At 48.3% G+C, this 18,310-nt stretch overlaps 1 protein-coding gene across 1 annotated transcript in view; it reads left to right on the top strand.

Annotated features, from left to right (window-relative positions):
• Positions 1 to 18,310, top strand: part of LOC144168348 (facilitated trehalose transporter Tret1-like) — a 63,383-nt gene that overhangs the window by 16,359 nt on the left and 28,714 nt on the right. Inside the window, exons 3-4 of the mRNA XM_077697353.1 lie at positions 275 to 520; positions 7,890 to 8,085. Coding sequence (XP_077553479.1) covers positions 275 to 520; positions 7,890 to 8,085 — 442 coding nt within the window. The remainder of the gene's footprint in view (positions 1 to 274; positions 521 to 7,889; positions 8,086 to 18,310) is intronic.

Genomic DNA, 18,310 nt, shown 5'->3' with positions numbered 1-18,310 from the left:
CCGTAACGGCTGCGTGCCTTTCGCAGTGCTTCTGTGCACATGGCCCGAAAATAGCGCAGACGCACACAAAAGTTATTGTATAACATGTTGGAAGTGACAATTAAAAAAACCACTGCAATCGAGTTATCCTAATGTTTATTTGATTCCTTTTCGCTCGATTACTGTATGGCTTCTGCGCAGTAAACGATTATCTAATTTCTGGTGCGGCCCCTGCTAGGTCGGCCGGTCGTCCAGTTGCACTCACGAAAGCCCCATCCCCACTGCGTCGTTGCAGTTGGAGGCGCAGGAGTGCCTTACGGCGCTGCGGGGAGCGCGCGCTGACGAGGAGGCGGTGGCCATCGAGACGGTGTACTTGACGGCCCCGATGCCGACCGCGCACGTGCTGCTCGCCCTCTGCGTCAACTTCCTGCAGCAGTTCTCCGGCATCAACATGGTCATCTTCTACTCGTTCGGGATATTCTCCAATGCCGGCATGCAGGTCTCCGAGGGCACTGTGTCCTTCATCATCTCCCTGTTGCAGGTAGGTGCTGCGTTCCGCCCTTTCTTCACACGCATGTTTGTTTCGTTATGGCTTATGTTCAAGATCAAATTGGAGTGACTTAGTTTTGGTAATTGAACAAAAGGTTTGATTACCGGTAAAACTTCGATTGCCCTGGTTGTGTAAGTTCAGCATAGAAGGGCGCTGGGAAAAACGTTACGTCGCGGTGCGCGGGCGTAGGGCTACTTGCTGCACAAAGACTACGCCCTACGCTAGGGACTAGATGAACTCGAACCATGTTTACCAGTGTGTATAAACACTCGCGGGGCTTAAGAGCGGCTAGGGGCGCTTCGGAATGACGTCATCATTACCACCAGCAGCAGCAGCTGCAGCCTACTCAGGTCCACTGCAGGACGAAGGCCTCTCCCCTTGACCTCCAACCGCCCCCGTCCTGCGCTGCTCGAGTTCACAGTTTACCGCCGAAGTTCCGTATTTCATCCCTCCATCGTGTCAAGGGCATTTCCCTTCTTCTACACCCGTCTCTTGGTATCCACTCTGTTACCCTAATTGTCCACCGGCTGTCGGTTCGCCTCAATACATAGCCAGCCCGAGTCCACTTATTTTTAGATGCGGCACATCTCTTGCTCTGAGGCATGTCCCTCCTGCGTCGTCGGCGTCCGTCCGCACGCCATCTGCGCATGCGCGACTCTCCTCCGTTCTTCTCTCCCACAGCTGTGCGCAACACTCTCACTCCGGCGCATTAGCATAACGACAGCTGGCGCGCTTGGTTGGCGCGCGCTTCGCTGCGTTAACAGCTGCTCCGGTGCGCATGTGCGCGCATGCGCGACTCTCTCCCGCGGTCTCCTCTCCTTCAAGCGCTGTGAATATAAAGCGGGTATCGCTCCGCGGAGGTTCAGTCAGCGCTCGCTCTCGTTCGACTTCGCGTCACTTTGTGGTCGCTAAAACACGTGTACTCTCTCATTTCGCGTATGCATGTGCATGAAAATGTAAAATTGCCCCCATCGTCCGCGTATGAGAACATCCGTATGTGATGGAAGGCATCCTATGCGTTCGCAATACGTTTCACGCGATGTAGAGAATCAACCCAATGGAAACGCCAATTGAACCCCCAGATGCACCGCATCACACCAGGGTTCCCTCGCGGGGAGATGGGGGCGATTTTTCTTTATTTGAAATATGACATCCGCTACTCTAGTTTGTTTTGTGATCCAGGTGGCTCGTTTCCTGGCCCTGAGTGTTACTCCTAACATTATTCATTCCATGGCCCGTTGAGTCGACTTAAGTTCGCTTTCTAGTTGTTTAGTAAGGCACCAAGTTTCAGCTCCGTAAGTCATCCTCAGTAGTATCCACTGGTTGTAGATTTTTTTTCGAGTGATAAAGGTAGCTTGCTTTTCATTTTTCGGCGGTGCTTGCCGAATGCTCCCAACCCATGCATATTCTGTGCCAGATTTCTCTCTCGTAATTGGGGTCAGCACGAAACATCTTCCCGAAGTAGTTATATTCTTTTACTTCTACTACTGTTTCGCTTCCGAACCTAAAGGGGACGTTTTTGGCATGCTTATTCCACATTACTTTAGATTTATTCATATCTATTTTAGGCCCACGGCCGTGCTTTCTGATTGCAGTTCCTTAAGCATTGTTTGCATATGTTCTGCAGCCTCACTCAGCAAGACTATGTCGTCCGCAAACTTCAAATGGTTCACGTGTTCCCCGTTTATCCTTAATCCTATGCTCCCCGGTCGAGATTTCTAAATACCCCCTTCAGACATGCTGGGAATAGTTTTGAACAGGTGGTATCTCCCTGTCTTACTCACTTTCGGATGGGAACTTTATCGCTTTGCTTGTGGTGGGTTATTCTGCCTATGCATTCCTCTTATATGTCCTCTAGAAGTGTTACGTAGGTTTCCTCTATTCCCTGGTCTTAGTGCTTCTAGGACGTCTGCGGTGAGTACGGAATCAAACGCTTTCTCGTAATCTATAAATGTCATGTAAAGACATTTAGTGTACTCTGCTTATTTTTCTATCACTTGATTGACGACATGGATGTGGTCCATGGTTGTGGTCCATGGTTGAGTTCCCTTTGCTAAACCCAGCCTGCTCTCTGGGTTGTTGGAAATCCAAGCTGCCACCAATGTGGCTAACTATAACTTTGGTAAAGAGCTGGTACACAACCGGAAGCAGGCTGATGGGTCTGTAACTATTGAGGCCCTGGGCGTCTCCCTTCTTAGGAATCATAATAATGTTGACGTTTGTACAGGCTGTAGGCACTGTTTGAGTCTTCAAGCATTCCTAAAATACCACAGAAAGCTTTTCCAGTACAATATTTCATCCCTCCTTCAAAAGATCTACGGTTATACCGTCGTCACCGGCAGCTTTTCCTATTTCCATGCCTTTGAGAGCCTTTCCAACTTCCTCTTTAGTTACTAGTAAGACATCGCAAGTTGAGCTTTCAGTAGTTTCCTCTGGCCTAACGTCGCTGGCATACAGCCTGGTGTAGAATCGTTCTACTACCTTTATTATTTTTTCCAAGTTGTACGTAATGTTACTCTGCTCACCTCTGAGTGCGTACATCCTGTCTTTACCGATGGCTAGATTTCTCGTAGTTGTTTTCAAGCTTCCCTTTATTTGCAACGTTTCCTCGATCAATGCCTTATATGCACGAATGTAGTTTTTTTCTTACTTCTGTTAATCAGTTTCGACAGCTCGGCTAATTCAATCCGATCCACCGTACATCACACTTTCATGTACTTACGTTTGGCGATTAGTTCCTTCGTTTCCTTAGTTAATTTTTCAGTTTGTTCCCTACATATTGCCTCTCCCATAGCTGCGGCTGATTCACTGAGTGCCAACGTTAGGTTGTCATTCAGCCTGTCTACACTGACCTCGTTCTGCTCGTTCAGAAGCAAGAATTTGTTTTGAAGAGTTATTCTAAACTCCCGCGATCTGTCTTCGCCGGGCTCCATGCCGGGTTTCTTAGTTTTGATGAGTTTCCTTCTTTCTCTTCTGAGATTCAGGCTTAGCTTGCATCTAAACATCCTATGATCGCTACTGCGAATCTTAGCACCTGGGTATACGTCTCACACGATGCCCGGGTCCTCACTTTAAACGAAGTCAATTTCGTTTTTTGTTGTACCATCGGGACTCTTCCATGTCTATTTCCAGTTCTTTCGTTCGTAGAAGAATGTGTTCATCAACCTCGAGTTATTTCTCTCTGCCAATCCCACCAGTGTATCTCCTCGACTATTGCGATTGTCTATTCCGGAGTTTCCCGCTGACCTTTCTCCCGTTTGCTTCTTACCGACCTTTGCGTTAAACTCTCCCATCAGAACAGTGAACTGCGTTGTTGCCTACGTTATTCCTAATTGTACCTCCTCGTATAAGCAATCTACGGCTTCGTCACCATAGCTGGCTGTTGGCGCCTAGGCCTGTACTATCTTTAACCTGTATCGTTTGTTTAGCTTGACCATAACAGCCGCGACTCGCTCTCTAATGCTGAAAAACTCCTCCGTGTTTCCTGCTATTTCTCTCCGGATTAAAAATCCCTCCCCGGGTTCTTTCTTCTCATGGGGTCCACTGTATTATAGAATACACCCTCGTGTGAACTCCATAAATCCTTTTCCTGTCCTTCTGATTTCGCTGATCCATATAACATCCCACTGAATGTCCGAGAGCTCTTGAGCTCCGTGGTTGAGTGCGCTGAAGCACGATCACCGAGCATGCAGGCATATTGGCTTCTCCATCCCCAAGCTACGTTTGTTTGTGAACACAAGCCAACTCTTTTACTGGAGAACCCGGACCGACCGTGGGACTATACCGCCCTGTATCGCTAGGAAGTGAAGTGAATGTTGTCAGCGGTGCAGTTTTGATGGCATGCACTGATTTGCAAACTCTTCTGGAGCTCAAATCTGGGCAGCACCACCGACATGTACAGAGTACTTACGCAGCGCGGAGCAGCACACACACACACGTTTACGCGCCGGCTCCCTTATGCCGGCAAACCGGCTAACCAAACGGATTGAGGAAACGACGGAGAGTCCCGGTTGCGTCAGCCTCTCTTGGGCGTACGCTCTGCAAACCCCTTGCTTCGTTTGTTTTGAAGCTTTCGCTTCTCAAGCTTGCTCAAAATTGTCTGCGGAGAATGAAGTAGCGAGGATACCATGCTTTTTCGGAAGAGAACCACTGCGAAGCCAGTGGCGACAGTCGCAACCAAAAAATCTGAAATTCTAAAAAGAATGCTCTCTGTTTCATATATTCTGGCTAGCAATTTAGTGGGACTATCAATCCAAAGCTAAAACATAAGAACTATATATTTTTGAATAGCTTATGTTACAGCCAGGCAATTGTTTTTTTTTTTTGTTGTTGTTGAACTACGGCGCACGTTAAAGATCCCCAGGTGGTCAAAATTAATCCGGAGCCCTCCACTACGGCGCGCCTCATCGCCTGCGTTGCGTCGGCGCGTTAAAACCTACAATCAATCAATGCTTTTGTTGAACTACTTCCAGGTGCGCAGCGAAACAGCGTGGTTCGGTTCTGTAGCCTTGACTGTAGCGTGTACTCTGCTTACAATCAGACGTTCTATCAGGCCTTGAAGTGAACCAGAGAATGGTAGGACATTTGGCCTTAGGCGCACATGGAAAAACAACTAGCGAAGCAGTACAGGGAGATATGAGCTGGGCGTCGTTTGAAGTTAGAGAAGCACAGAGTAAAATATGTTTTGAGATGAGGTTGAGAGCAATGGATCAACGAAGGTGGGCAGCTAAGGTTTTTAGGTACCTATACTTGAAAAGTGTGGACACGCAGTGGTTAAGGAAGACTAGAAGGCTAAGGATGAAATATGGAAAGAACAGTGAAGAATCCAAAACAGCCAAGGTAACCAAAAATGAAGCAAGCCAGATAGAAACAAATAAATGGATAGGAAAAAATGGAAGCTAAAACGTCGTTAGAGATGTACAGGGCTGAAAATTTGGACATCAGAAAGGAAAATTTCTGCGATAATTTCCAGGCCAGTGCTTTGCTTTTTGGGGCTAGAGCAGGTTGCTTGCGAACTAAGAGCTTTCTGGGGAAGTATTCAAAGCATAATGGGGTATGCGTGGTCTGCGGAAAAGAAACAGAAACTATGCGGCACATAGTGTTAGAATGCGAGGGTATCCTTCCAAATCTACATGAGGGAAATATTCGTCTTCCAGAAGCCCTAGGATTTAAGGATAGCACAGAGGAAGTTAACTTCAAGGCTGTCGAGAGGACGAAAAGAAGATTAGAATGCTGGTGGACGAAAAGCAGACAGGGGAATATTGCCTAGGACAGTTACCACCTGTAACGAAAAAAAAAAGTATTTTGGGCTAATAAGCTTTTTGTGCCTGCCCTAAGCAGCGCTAGTATTAAACCAAGAGTATAAAACATAGGTATATTAGTCCTTTTTGGTAAGATGACATGTCATCACCTCGCTACAAAAGGGAAACCAATAACAATCATCATCATCATCATCATGCATTGCCACAGAAAGTTGTCCCCTACTATAGAGACTAATAAACAGAGCGGTATTCATTCCGGCACGACTGTTGTTGGGGCGCAGTTTTTGCTTTCCCGATCGATTCCGTCGGCCGACCGGTTTTTGTCAGCGTCTTCGGTCGGCGAGCCAGTCACACTAAGCGGACTTTCAATCGGGCGGCGTGGTTGTATCGCCGTCGGCGCCGTGTGGCAACGCGGTCTTCGAACTCGGCAGCCGGTGTCGCCGTCGTGTCGGCCTAGTGTGAGCGCGCCTTAACCAGAAGCATGCTATAGAGTAAAAAATGTAAATATAGCCGAACTAGATATCGTGTAAGCGTGCTGCAGGAAACACAACTCACTGAAGGTGCCGCCGCAAGCTGCCGACGCTAAGCAATTCGACGCTTCTCTTCCCCAGAAGGGTGAGAAAAGGCCGTCAAATAGCGAGATGTCTGCTCCGTGACGCACATGAGAGAATCTATGACGTACGTGTGTTTAAACGGCGGTGTCTAAAAACACGCAGGAAAGGGTACGAAATAGGCGACAAACTTTGCAGGGAAAGTGTGAGCTTTCCGCTTGACATAAAAAAGTTATATTTGGCACAGATAACGTTGAGCACCGAGCCTAGCGACTGCGCTTGTTGATTTAGTGGGCTCAAAACGCCTTCGACGACAATGGGAGAAAAGTACCTAGTAGTTACGGGAGGTGCGAAAGCATTATCAGGTGTGGTTGCGTCCTATCTGTGATAGTTTTCCGTTTGCGGCCCACGTTTTCATCAGTCCTACAAACGTACTCAAGTTTTAGTTCAGCGAGAGCTGCTAATGGAAGGGTACCAATGGTTTCGTGTTGTTTCGATCCTTAGCTCCGCTGAAGTAATCGGCCTCTGCAGGACCAGAACTTAGACCCATCTGTTTTCCAAGGGTAATCGTACCACTAGGCGCTCACTACGCTGTCGACTGCTCATCGAGAGTGAAGTGACACTGTTGACAATGTCAAAAAATGTACCCGTAGCTCTAGGCCGCGAGAGGAACATCTCCTTCATTCGCAGTGGCGTTCCTGGGCAACAAATGCCGTCGGCTGTCTTCACTCAGGGCCGTTTCCCAGAAGCGAGTGTCACCTGATTCATCCACTTGCGTTTAATTACTCCGCACAATGCACGTCAACTACGTCAGCCTATTCACCGGGCGTCAACCTTGCGAAAACGCGTACGCAATCACCTATGGACTCGTCTTACACGATTAGAGGAATAAGTTCTGGTTCCCCTTCGTTACACGCACACATACTTTGTGCAGCTTCGTACGTTCCCCGTCTTGGCCCTGTTACGAATCGGCCAGCGCCGCCGTACTGTCCCGCATCACTCATCGGCTGTGCGGCGAAGCCCCTGCGTGCGCCTTCGAAAACAGGCGCAACCATGTCGGTGACAAGTTGCGACAAGCCGCGTCAGACGCTTCGCTCTCGGCGCATTTCAAAACTTCGGCGGTTGGCGGCGAGGCTCATCTCCACGCTCTTCAAGGACACAGAGGCCCCGTCGATAGCAACGGAGTCCTCCTCTCTCCCCTCTCCCGGACTCGACGTGCGCCGAGGCTATGAACGGCTTACGAACTCTGGAAAGAGCGTTGTGTGTGTCTGTGACGTTCGTGGCGTGTTCCAGCTTGTTGCGTTTTGACCGTTACCGCTTTTGGGTATAAATAGACCCCCGCAAGCGTTGTAAACCATTCCTGTTAGAGCAGCGAATCGATGCTGTCGCTCTGCTCGAGTCCTGTATTGTAACCTCGCCCGTCGGGGCATTGTTCTTTGGATTCAGCTCACCTCTCGCTATGAAGTAAACAGTTTACGTTGGCCTGTCAGCTCTGGACCTCTTCGCGGCAGCAGTTGGCCTTCCCGGTTGCAACAGCCCGAATCGCAGGTGTTCGCGACACTGGCGGCTGTGGCCCTGATGGACCGGGTGACGCGTCGTCGCCTGCTGCTGCTCTCGTCCTACGTGTGCATCTTCTCGCTGGTGGCCATGGGTGCCGTGTCGCGGGTCGTCTCGGACCAGGTGGGCCGGGAGCGAGACGTGGTCGACCGCTTTCCCGTGCTCCTCGTGGGCTTCTACATCGTAGGCAAGGACGCGTCCCTCTCTGATCGCTGTCCCTTTCTGACGGCCAATCGCATCCCGCGGGATGCGATTGGCCGTCACTACCCCTAATGTCCAGTTTCTAAATGGTCCATGAAGACTTGTAGGTAATATTTAAAGGAGCCCCGAAGGACGTTGTTTGCACGCACAAAAGGATCACTAATACCGGCTAACGCACAAGTTTCTCGCTGAAGGACGACGGCACTGACGTCATTGGTTAGTGATCAATAGAGACCAGAACTTTAGGAAAAATGCCCATTTTTTCCTTCAGTCCGTAGCAAGCCTATTTAACATATAAGCACGAACTAAGGGAAGCGGAGCATTTTAAACAATAGTTTATTGTGCCTATAGGGCCTATTATGACTATATCGGCCTTTCTAGGGCATATTTTTACTATATGGACTTTTTGGCGCCTATAAATGCCTTTTTTGTGTTATACATGCCTTTTTTTGGTAGTTTGAGTCGGTGTCCTGCGGGGACTGTTCCCACTTCAGAAGTCCGCAACGGGGTGTTTGTTTGACGCCGTTTGCACGATAATTTCGTGCGTCGTGTCAAACACGCCGAGAAGCGCACACCGTGCCCAAACCGCAACTACCTCGAACTTGCCACCTCGGCCGAGCCGCTAGGAAAACCCGTGCGCAGCTACCCCGCAGCGAAGCTCACCGACGTCACCCTTTTCCGCACGAAATCTTTTGTTCTATGTGCTTCTGACGCACTGTGCCCGCCGACCAACAGCAAAAGCTTCCGCCGGTTGCCCTATCTATTGCTAACGCAATAAGAAAAAAAACAGCAGCAAAAAAAAAAAAAAAAAAAAAAACGAACGTGCCACAGCCGCGTACACACCGGTCAAGGTGAAAGACGCCTCCTGGGGGAATCCAGGTGCAAATATCAGACACCAAAGTTTTAAGGTGACGCTACGAACACGTGCACTGTCAGGCGCCGACAACAGGTACACCACCGTCTGGCAAGATGCAGTGCGTGTAGCACGAAGAATGAACGAGAAACGGAGCTTAGGAATGGGGATCTCAGCACTTTACAAGTAATCTAGTATAGTGACACCCGTCATCTCCCGTGCCGGGTAGTCCTTAAGTGCATTTGGATACCTAGCGTTAAAGGAATTAGTTCCAAAGAATCTTGCGTGATAGTCCCGCAGCTTCCCTAATGATCTGCATCTGAAGGACAGAATGGCTCAATAATTTTTACATAATTATTGCCCTTCACTGTACTATCCATGGGACTCATCGGTGTTGTGAAGAGCTGGGAAGGTCGTTCTGCTAGGTCAAAGGATAACCAGTTGCAGTCAAGATCTTTCTTCGAAGCGCAGCTACGTCTTCAAGCGACAGTTTCCGATTTTGGCTCTTCTACCACCGTCCGTTGTTCCACTTTCAGGAACTCGGCTGAGTGTTCAAAAGTAACACGAAACACTCCGGTTCTATCAACAGCTTTGCAATCGCCAAAAGCGTCGCCGCCCAAAGTATTTGCACCACGCTACACTTCAACGTGACAGGGCACATTCGTGCGCTTATTTCGCGTTCTTAGCAGAATGCATATCAGCAGCTGAGAGCTTTGGCGCCACTCTGTCTGCTGAGCTCATTTGGGAGGTCCTGGACAGATCCGCCACCATCTCTGAAGGACCGTTTCATTAAATCTGTCTGGCATAAAGTTTCTGGAATCCGTGCGGTAAAATATCTGCCGAATGTTCTCATCAGCGCAAACGTTGTCATATTCCAGATTGAATGAGGTAATGGAGCGTCCAAAAGTACAAGAGCGCTCCCCCAATTTTCGTGGACGTTGAGCGATGTTTTTTCGCACACAATTATCGACCGAAAGGGGGTACAACTTCAAGCCGCAAATCATTGACATTGGTGTCTTTTTCATGGTCTTCAGTCTTTTTTTTTTTTTTTCGGTGGTGAGTCCCACTGAATTTCACGTCAATTTTAAAATGGCAACTCTTGTGGCACCTATTTTTCCGAATGAAATAAAATTGCTTTTCCCCAGCACACGATTTTTCCGCGGTATCACTGCAAGTAAACAAAATATGTGCTTAAATATGCTTCTGAAGTAAATGCGAACTGAGCCACATACGCCTAAACGAGAGTATTTAGTGCCTATATATGCCTGAATGGCTATTTTTAGTGCATATTATGGGCGCCTAAAACCTGGATTTCTCGCGCCTAAAGTTCCGGTCTCTAGTGATCAAAAATTGAGTAACGGATCAGCACACCGTGCTAGCAGTTAATCGGTGCAGTCAGACGAAACCACGGATGGTCACCGATCCAATTATACTGTCATGTTGACTGGTGGTAGCTAGTCCCTTTAGCGGTAGGTTATCCGCAAATAACACGAGAAATCAAAAGGGCAGCCCGCGAAAGTGTCTTTTGAGTCCCCACTACCTGTAATGTATGCTTTAAAATTGACATGGTTGTTATAGTCTTCTTGGTCATTTTAAGGCTGCAACGACCGGATAAGCTTTGCCCCCTATATCCTTGCGTAAACGTGAAGGGACACCGAAGACAACCAGTAAGTTGGTTTCAAGCGAAAGTTTATAGCCTTCCCATAACCATTTCAGCGTTGGTTCGGTTCCTAACGATGTCTTAATTGCTGAAAAATCGCTAATAAAACAGCGGCTGCAGCAGCCGCTGTTTGCGTCGCGATAAACCAGAAGCAAGTGAGGCAGCAGTGATACAGTGCTACCGCGTACCAAGCAGGTTCGTCAGTTTCAGTCAAATCAGTCGTGCTTTCCCCAACTCCCGCATCCTTTGCTGCACCGGACCTCTAAAAAAATGTTGCTGCGTGGGACCCGGGATTAGTACCGGCGCTTAGATCGAGTGAATACTGGTGTCGAACGAACCCTTCGTGCGCCGCATGCCTTTTCGCATAGTGATACTATCGCCATATGATGATGATGATGGTTTACCGGCCATGCCCTTTTTGTTAGTGCTGCATCTCCACATGGCGGTGACGATGATGATGAGTTATCGGTCATGCCTTTTGTGAGGCACTGTGAGTGCTCCTGGTCAAATAGTGAAAGCGTGGATGAGTAGCGCCATCCGGCGGCGGCCAGGAAAGACGTTGCGTACACCAGACGTCGCGCACTTTGTGCACACGTGAAAATACTGACTTAGCCAAAGTAAGCGTTCCGTGTTTCCTTAAACGCCGCAAAAGCGCGCAAAGGGTCATGATAAAAGTGACAACACACATAGTACTAAGCAAGGGTCCCACAATCACCTGGCCGATTATTGCACAAAGCATTGCAACGAAACCGAAACGAACTTGTTGGCGTTTGGGGTCGCTGCGTGGTGTATCGGCTGGGCTCCAATGATATTATTTCTAGCTGTCTTTTTGTTTTTCGACGTTCAAACATAAAACTACAGAAGCTTCCAGTTATTTTTTATAAGCTTGTAAGGGCGTATTGCTAAAATATTTTTCAGGCAATTTTTGAGACTTTTGGTGTAAGTTTCGCGGTATGGTCAGTCAGTGGCGGCGACACCGCGGTCTTCACGTTTTCACATTTTCACCTTATTTTACAAAAGGTACGCGTAAGAGGGGCATATTCTTCATGAGGCCCGTAGCCCCGTAGAAAAGATTACCGGGTTATACGAGCTCAACTGTCACGCGTTCTGGGATATAGGCACAGCCAGAGTCCTTTAAAAGGACTCTGGCACAGGTGATTGATTGATTGATTGATTGATTGATTGATTGATTGATTGATTGATTGATTGATTGATTGATTGATTGATTGATTGATTGATTGATTGATTGATTGATTGATTGATTGAAGGGTTTAACGCGCCGACGCAACGCGGGCGATGAGGCGCGCCGTAGTGGAGGGCTCCGGATTAATTTTACCACCTGGGGATCTTTAACGTGCGCCGAAATCTCGAACACACTGGCGTTCTTCCTCTTCGCCTCCTTCAGAAAAGCGGCCGCCGCGGCCGGAAATCGAACCCACGACCTCGTGATCAGCAGCACGCCTTAGCCACTGAGCCACCGCTGCGGGTATAGGCGCAGCTGACGGTAGTTGGAAAAAGAAAGCATTTTCTGGGGACCTGGTGAAATATTACGTTCTGTCCGTGTGGGCAGCTTGTTTTGACGTCTGCCTATTTGTTGCTTCAGCAAACAATTCGGACGGTCATTGAAACGCATATCTCCGCTCTTGATCATTGACACCTGTCTACCCCGCCTGCTTGGGAGCGGCTCAATTTGCGTGCCGGAGTGCCGAGAGCTTGATTGCTTCGTGAATGCTTGTTGCCAATGCCATGTTGAATTTTCCTTTTCTTTATTGTAGCGACCATAGCATGAGATTGGATTGGATTTGAATTGGATTGGCCCAGATTGGATTTGGATTGGATTGGATTAAATTGGATTTGGATTGGATTAAATTGGATTTTATTGAAATCCAATCCAATTGTAGTACGGGTGTGTAGAGAATTGTGTCTCCACATTCGCCAGTCTGCGCATTCCAGATGAGTGACGTCATAGCCGCGGCAGACACACTGGTGCCGCCACGTGCCCAGCTGTCGGCTCCGTAGCGCAGTAGCCAAGTCTGTAACTGCGCCGGAGCCGCTTGATAGCCGTTTCGCGTGGCTCCTGGAGAGCCGTGCTGCTCATGCGCGAGGAGCAGGGACTTGACTGGACTGGGATGGATTGGATTGGATTGGAAATCATTTTAGCAGCAGTAAGCATGATAATCAGCTAACCCTAGACAACCAGGAAACTTAAGAATAACCAGCTGAACCTTAGCTCACGCTACGTATATCCTGGCATAGCCGAGCTAAGCCACTGCTAATTTTTGGGGGTATTTTTAACGTTCAATGAAAAAATGCTCTTAGATGTGAAAAAAAAGCAACACAGAGCAGCTTGATCCTCATTACGTGAGAGGGTGCCTGACAGGTAACTGGAGTCGGATAAGCGACGTAAAAGTAAAAAAAAAATGTGCACCGAAGGTTCAGAGGTAGCAAGAACGGGGAAATATAAATGTATTCAGGCAGGCGCAAATGTACGCAAGCGCCAAGCCCACTGGCTGACTGACCTCGTTACTTTTTACGACCATGTGAGCAAGCGCAAAGTAGAGGCCTCGAGGAATAAGACAAGTGCTACCCTGAGCAGCATTCTAAGCGAAGTTCCATTGCTCCTTCGCGCGCATCACAATGCTTGGTAATAGAGGTCATGATGACAAGTAAACATGCGCGTTTTTAATTCGGCAGTGTACAAACTGACAGTCACGTCACAGGCGTTGACTGTTGTTGAGTAGGTTAGCTTCAGCGAGTTCGCGTGCCCTCTGGTTTCTGCTGCGACCCGAAATTGTTGCATCACTGGAGCTTCGTTTGCGTGTGCAGGTTTCATGACTTATGACGGACGAGTGAAACGTGCCGTATCGTAGGACTTGGAATTTTTTACAATCACTAATAAAGCTTCCAGTTTGTCCTCCGTGAGACTCAGTGCCGCAGCGTATACGGGAGGTCGCACATTTCCCGATTTGCACACCGTTCCAACAGCTTGGCATGCGACAACAAAGCCGATTGCGTTCGTTAGGCGCAAACAAGACCGGTGTGCCACCAACCTAGTGCACACTTTCTTGGGGTCATACAAAACCTTGTGAAGGTCGAGTGCCGCTCTTTCCACAGTGTAAAAGCCTGAGGCATGCGCCACTATCGTTCCAAAAAAGGCTCCTTTCTCCCCCGTAGGTTTCGTTCTGCGGATTAAATTAGACCACGGAAGGTCAGCGCCGCACTGCAAGAGACAGGTTCGAGCTCAAAGGCAGCACTTGGCCTCTTCGCGGTTTTCAAATGAATACGGAAACAGCTTTTTTGGAGGGCGATGGCAGTGCATCCAGCATACGCAGCCTGCGCCCACAACCATATCGGCGACGTGGTTGTGGCACCTGGGGAATTTCCCACCACCGGAACTACGAAAAGCGTTGCTCTTCACTGAGCCACAAGTAAACATAGTTCGAGAACACATAAAAAAAAAGAGCTATGAATGCGAAAGAATTACGCATACACAATTGAACGCTATTGAGTACTCCTCCCAGATCTGATGATATTGCTCCTCGGGCCAAAAACTGGCCATCAGCTCGTTGGTGGGTGTACCTGCGTCAATGCCGTGTGCAATTCCTTCGCAGGAGTCCTCCGAAGCCATCTCGTAGACACATGTGTGCTTCTATCGTTCGGTTTTGAATAATGACGCTGCTGGTGCGCGAGATCTATCTTCACCCCTGTATGGGCGTGAAGGTAGTTATTTGCTTCTGAAGAGAGTAGGTATACCGCATTCAGTATGATGATCATATGTGGAGATGGGTAATTATAACATTCCGACTCATATACAACGCACCGTACGTCCTGTTCTACATGGAGAACAGGACGTACGGTTCGGCTTACGGGGCTCGCATCTGTAGGATGCAAGCCCCATAAACCAAAAGCGCTATTCTGTAGCACGTATACACTAAACTTTTTTACACCCTTTTGGGCCGAAAAGGGTGTAAAAATCTTGTCCCATGGCTAACACCCTTAAAAGGTGTTTTGGCAAAAAAGGTGTATGGATGAAAAAAGGGTGTTGAGCTCAACACCTTTAAAAAAGGGTGTTGAGGATGCTCAACACCCTAAAAAAGGGTGTTGAGTCTCACACCCTTTTTTTAAGGTAATGGCATGCGCAGAGGCAATGTCAAACGGCGGAGCGCGCAGCATTTAACACAAACAGCCAATACGTACAAGGTACAGTTGGAACACGGGATGCAAGCGGTACAGGGAGTGCATACTTACTTAGCAATACATGTGCTGTTCTTGCTTTTATAACCAGCAGAGAAAAGCCCCCCGATGGAGTCGGTGGGCTTGTCGCAAAAAACTGATATTTTAGCGCTAATTTTGGAAGTATGGATTTTACTACGAGAATACAAATCAACACGTGGATTTGCAAAAACTTTTTAATTACGCGGTAGTTTTTCTGATCCGTAACTTAAAGAATTTTATTAAATACCATACAAATCTTCCCTGCCACCTCAACACCCTTCAAAAAGGGTGGTCATTATTTCAACACCCTTTTTCACAGAAGGGTGTAAAGCTACAAATTAGGGTGTTCGAAACTAAGAAACAGGGCGTAAAGAAAAAAAAGGGTGTAAGAAAAGACCGCCAACGAAGAAAAAAGGTGGAGAGACCTCCAATTTTGGAGGCATTTTGTACCTGTTTACACGGGTGGACTGAACATTCTCTACAAGCGGGCGGGGCGGGGGGGTTGTGCCTCACGATGTTTACAGCAATATGAATTGGCATAATTTATTACCAGTGAAGCTCTTTAAGCTTCAGGAGGTAGTTTCGGCAGCATTAGCAAAAAAAATACAAAGAAAAAGAAAAAACTGGGGCGCCTGTAAAGGGTGCACCACCGCAGATAGGGTATTATGACAGTGAAGTCGGCTTTCGAGCTTCTTAGAGTGTGAGCACAAGGGGCGTATGCGTATCCGCACCTCTTACTGTACCATTTCAAAGGTACTAGTCTTTTTTGGATTCTAAAAGGTAAAAAAATTCGGGCAGCTTGCAATAGTGGTGCAAGGCTGGAGAAACAGCAACGCTGGGGGCCGACCTACTTTGTTTCCCTCTTGGATCTCCTGGAAATGGGGAGGGGGGGAAGGGTGGCACACTGGAACAGCCTCGTAAAATCCGGTTAAATTTGGCCTCATCCCTGAGCGGCCATCCTGGCTTAGCAAGAACATTGTAAAGCTTAGCAAACATAACAAAACCTAGCAACACCGGAAGAAACTAGGTCGACCCCCAGCTCCGCTGTTCTTTTTTTGCAACTGAACACCTATTTCACACCGTTTCAACAACCTACAGAAAGCCAAATGTGTTGCAGTTCGTAAACATCCTTTTCGACACACGACTACAGTCTTCTTAATTTTGAAGGTTCAAATTGGTGTTTCACGTGCCAAAGCAAAACTTGGGGCATGAGGTGCACCCAATAAGGAAACGAGCGATCATTGCTTAAGAGCAATTATTTTTTTTGCGTTTGGAAATTTCTTGCGAGTAGAGGAGTATATGAGGGGATGTCTTCTTCTTTACAGTGCTATTATGCATCCGAACATGGCCTTATTCAATGAACAGCTGAACACCTTTTCCACACCCTTTCAACACCCAAAGAAAAACCAAGGGTGTTGAAGTTGATCAACACCCTTATTTTCAAACAAAAAGGGCGTAGAGCTACAAAAAGGGTGTTGAGACTCAAGAAAAAGGGTGTAAAGGCCTCCCAACACCCTTTTTCCACCTTGCTACGCCCTTTTTGGCTAAAAGCGTGTAAAAAAGTTTAGTGTGATATTACTGCATTGGACATCGGGACGATGTTTTAAACCCTAAAAGGCTTACAAATGAGCCAAACGCCTCGACAAATCGGATCAACATGACTTCCCAGTGTCACGGCGAGCATCCAGCCAACACGAGGATTTTCCGGCGAGGAGCAGACGCCGAAACAACGAAAGCAGCTAATCAAGGGAATCACGCTTTCCGAGAACCAGCAAAACAACTAGTAAAAAGCAAGTTCAGGTGCAGGACTCAAGGAAACCGCAGCATCCACAAAGCCAGCCATTGCACGGGGACGATGCGAGCCGAGTTGGCCGGACCCCTGCGCTCCTCCCACAGCAGACACGCACACAGACCGAAACGAAACAAACCGATGAATAAGCAGCTAGTTTAGTCGGTTCTGACAACAGTGTCGCGAGACGGTTGGGAGACTTGAAGCCGAAAAGAAAAATGCCGGCTACAATTACGTATCGGGGGCGGCCTTTCGGGAAGACGACGAAGAAAGTTTCGGCGTGCGGACATTGCGGCTTCCTGTTACCCCAGCTGTAATTGTAAATATGTAGTACTTTCCTTGCTTCCGACTCCTGACATCTTGGTAGCGGTTGCCGGCTTCCGACATCCATTACGGAACTCCGCAGCAGGCGCCAAATACTCCTCTAAAGTATGCAGTACCGTGCGGGTCCTGCCCAACCCGCCGCCATACCAGTGGTTATCAAATGTCACATCTCCGGGAGCCTGGAATATTTTCTGGCACCAACGAAAATATTCGTCTGATACGTGGTCTGTTACGATACGCACGAAGTACGGCTGACCAGCTGGGAATTGATTGATTGATTGATTGATTGATTGATTGATTGATTGATTGATTGATTGATTGATTGATTGATTGATTGATTGATTGATTGATTGATTGATTGATTGATTGATTGATTGAATAAACTTTATTCAAGACAGCAAGCGCGATATTATAGGGCGCCCGCCCGGTGAGAGGCGCCCTAAGTCCAGGATGCCTTAGAGGTGAGCCGCTCGCGTTGCCGCTGGGTAGAGGGGTCGGAGCTGGCCAGCAACTCCACCCACTGCTGTGTGTATGCAAACCGAAGTTCAAGTACTTGTTTGGAAAACCTTTTGACCTACAACTTGCTGCCAAGAAAGACCATGCGTCATTAAAGGCATTGCGGATGACGCAATGCCTTTAATTTTCTCATATTCAAGAACATCTCGACTGTGGATGACGTCATTGCAGAGTGACCTCGTTTTGAGCAAGCCAAAATCCGCCGTATTGCCCGAAACTTCACCCTACTGCCCAGTACAGCGGTGACGTCATCACGTGAAGATCTGCTGCTCCGCTAACGTGAATTCCCCTTTAATGGCCCCCTTAAGACCCACAGTCGCATCATACGTCGAGAAATCGAAGCCATGTCTCCAGCCATGGGCCATTCTGCTCAAGAAGATTTTGCCTCCGTACCCCTAACTCAAGCGGTCATCCGTCAGGAACATTACAGCTTGGGCCTCTGTCCACTTTGTTTAATCAGTCGTCGCTACATATCCGCTTGGTTCTACAAGTGCCCGCCGCTTCCTATCGAACCTCCTCTTCCCGTTTCCGCGATCTTGCTGCCTGGCGAATTCCTGACGTCGCCCCATGTGCTTCTGTTGCGGCCGTGATGCCCACTTTTCTTGATGCTATAAAGTTCTTGCATAGCGGCCAGCGTACGCTAACGTTACGGCGGCGGGTACCAGGACCCGACTGCGCATACGCTCGCGGGGAGTGCGAGGAGGTCGTCCCTCAGCGGAACGAACGCGCGGCCAGGCATGGGCGACCGCTCCCGCGAAACGAATGCGCACCTGCCCAGTCGGATCTCGGCGCTCGCCTCGCCAGCATAACTCGCCGCTGTAGCGTTAGCGTACGCTAGCTGCTATCCCAAAATT

Source organism: Haemaphysalis longicornis, unplaced genomic scaffold (assembly GCF_048455015.1).
Source record: "Haemaphysalis longicornis isolate Haplotype H1 unplaced genomic scaffold, Haemaphysalis longicornis Haplotype H1 scaffold_2, whole genome shotgun sequence".
NCBI classification, from domain to species: domain Eukaryota; kingdom Metazoa; phylum Arthropoda; class Arachnida; order Ixodida; family Ixodidae; genus Haemaphysalis; species Haemaphysalis longicornis.
Note: the sequence above shows the minus strand (reverse complement) of the source record. Positions and strands in the feature narration are given on the sequence as shown.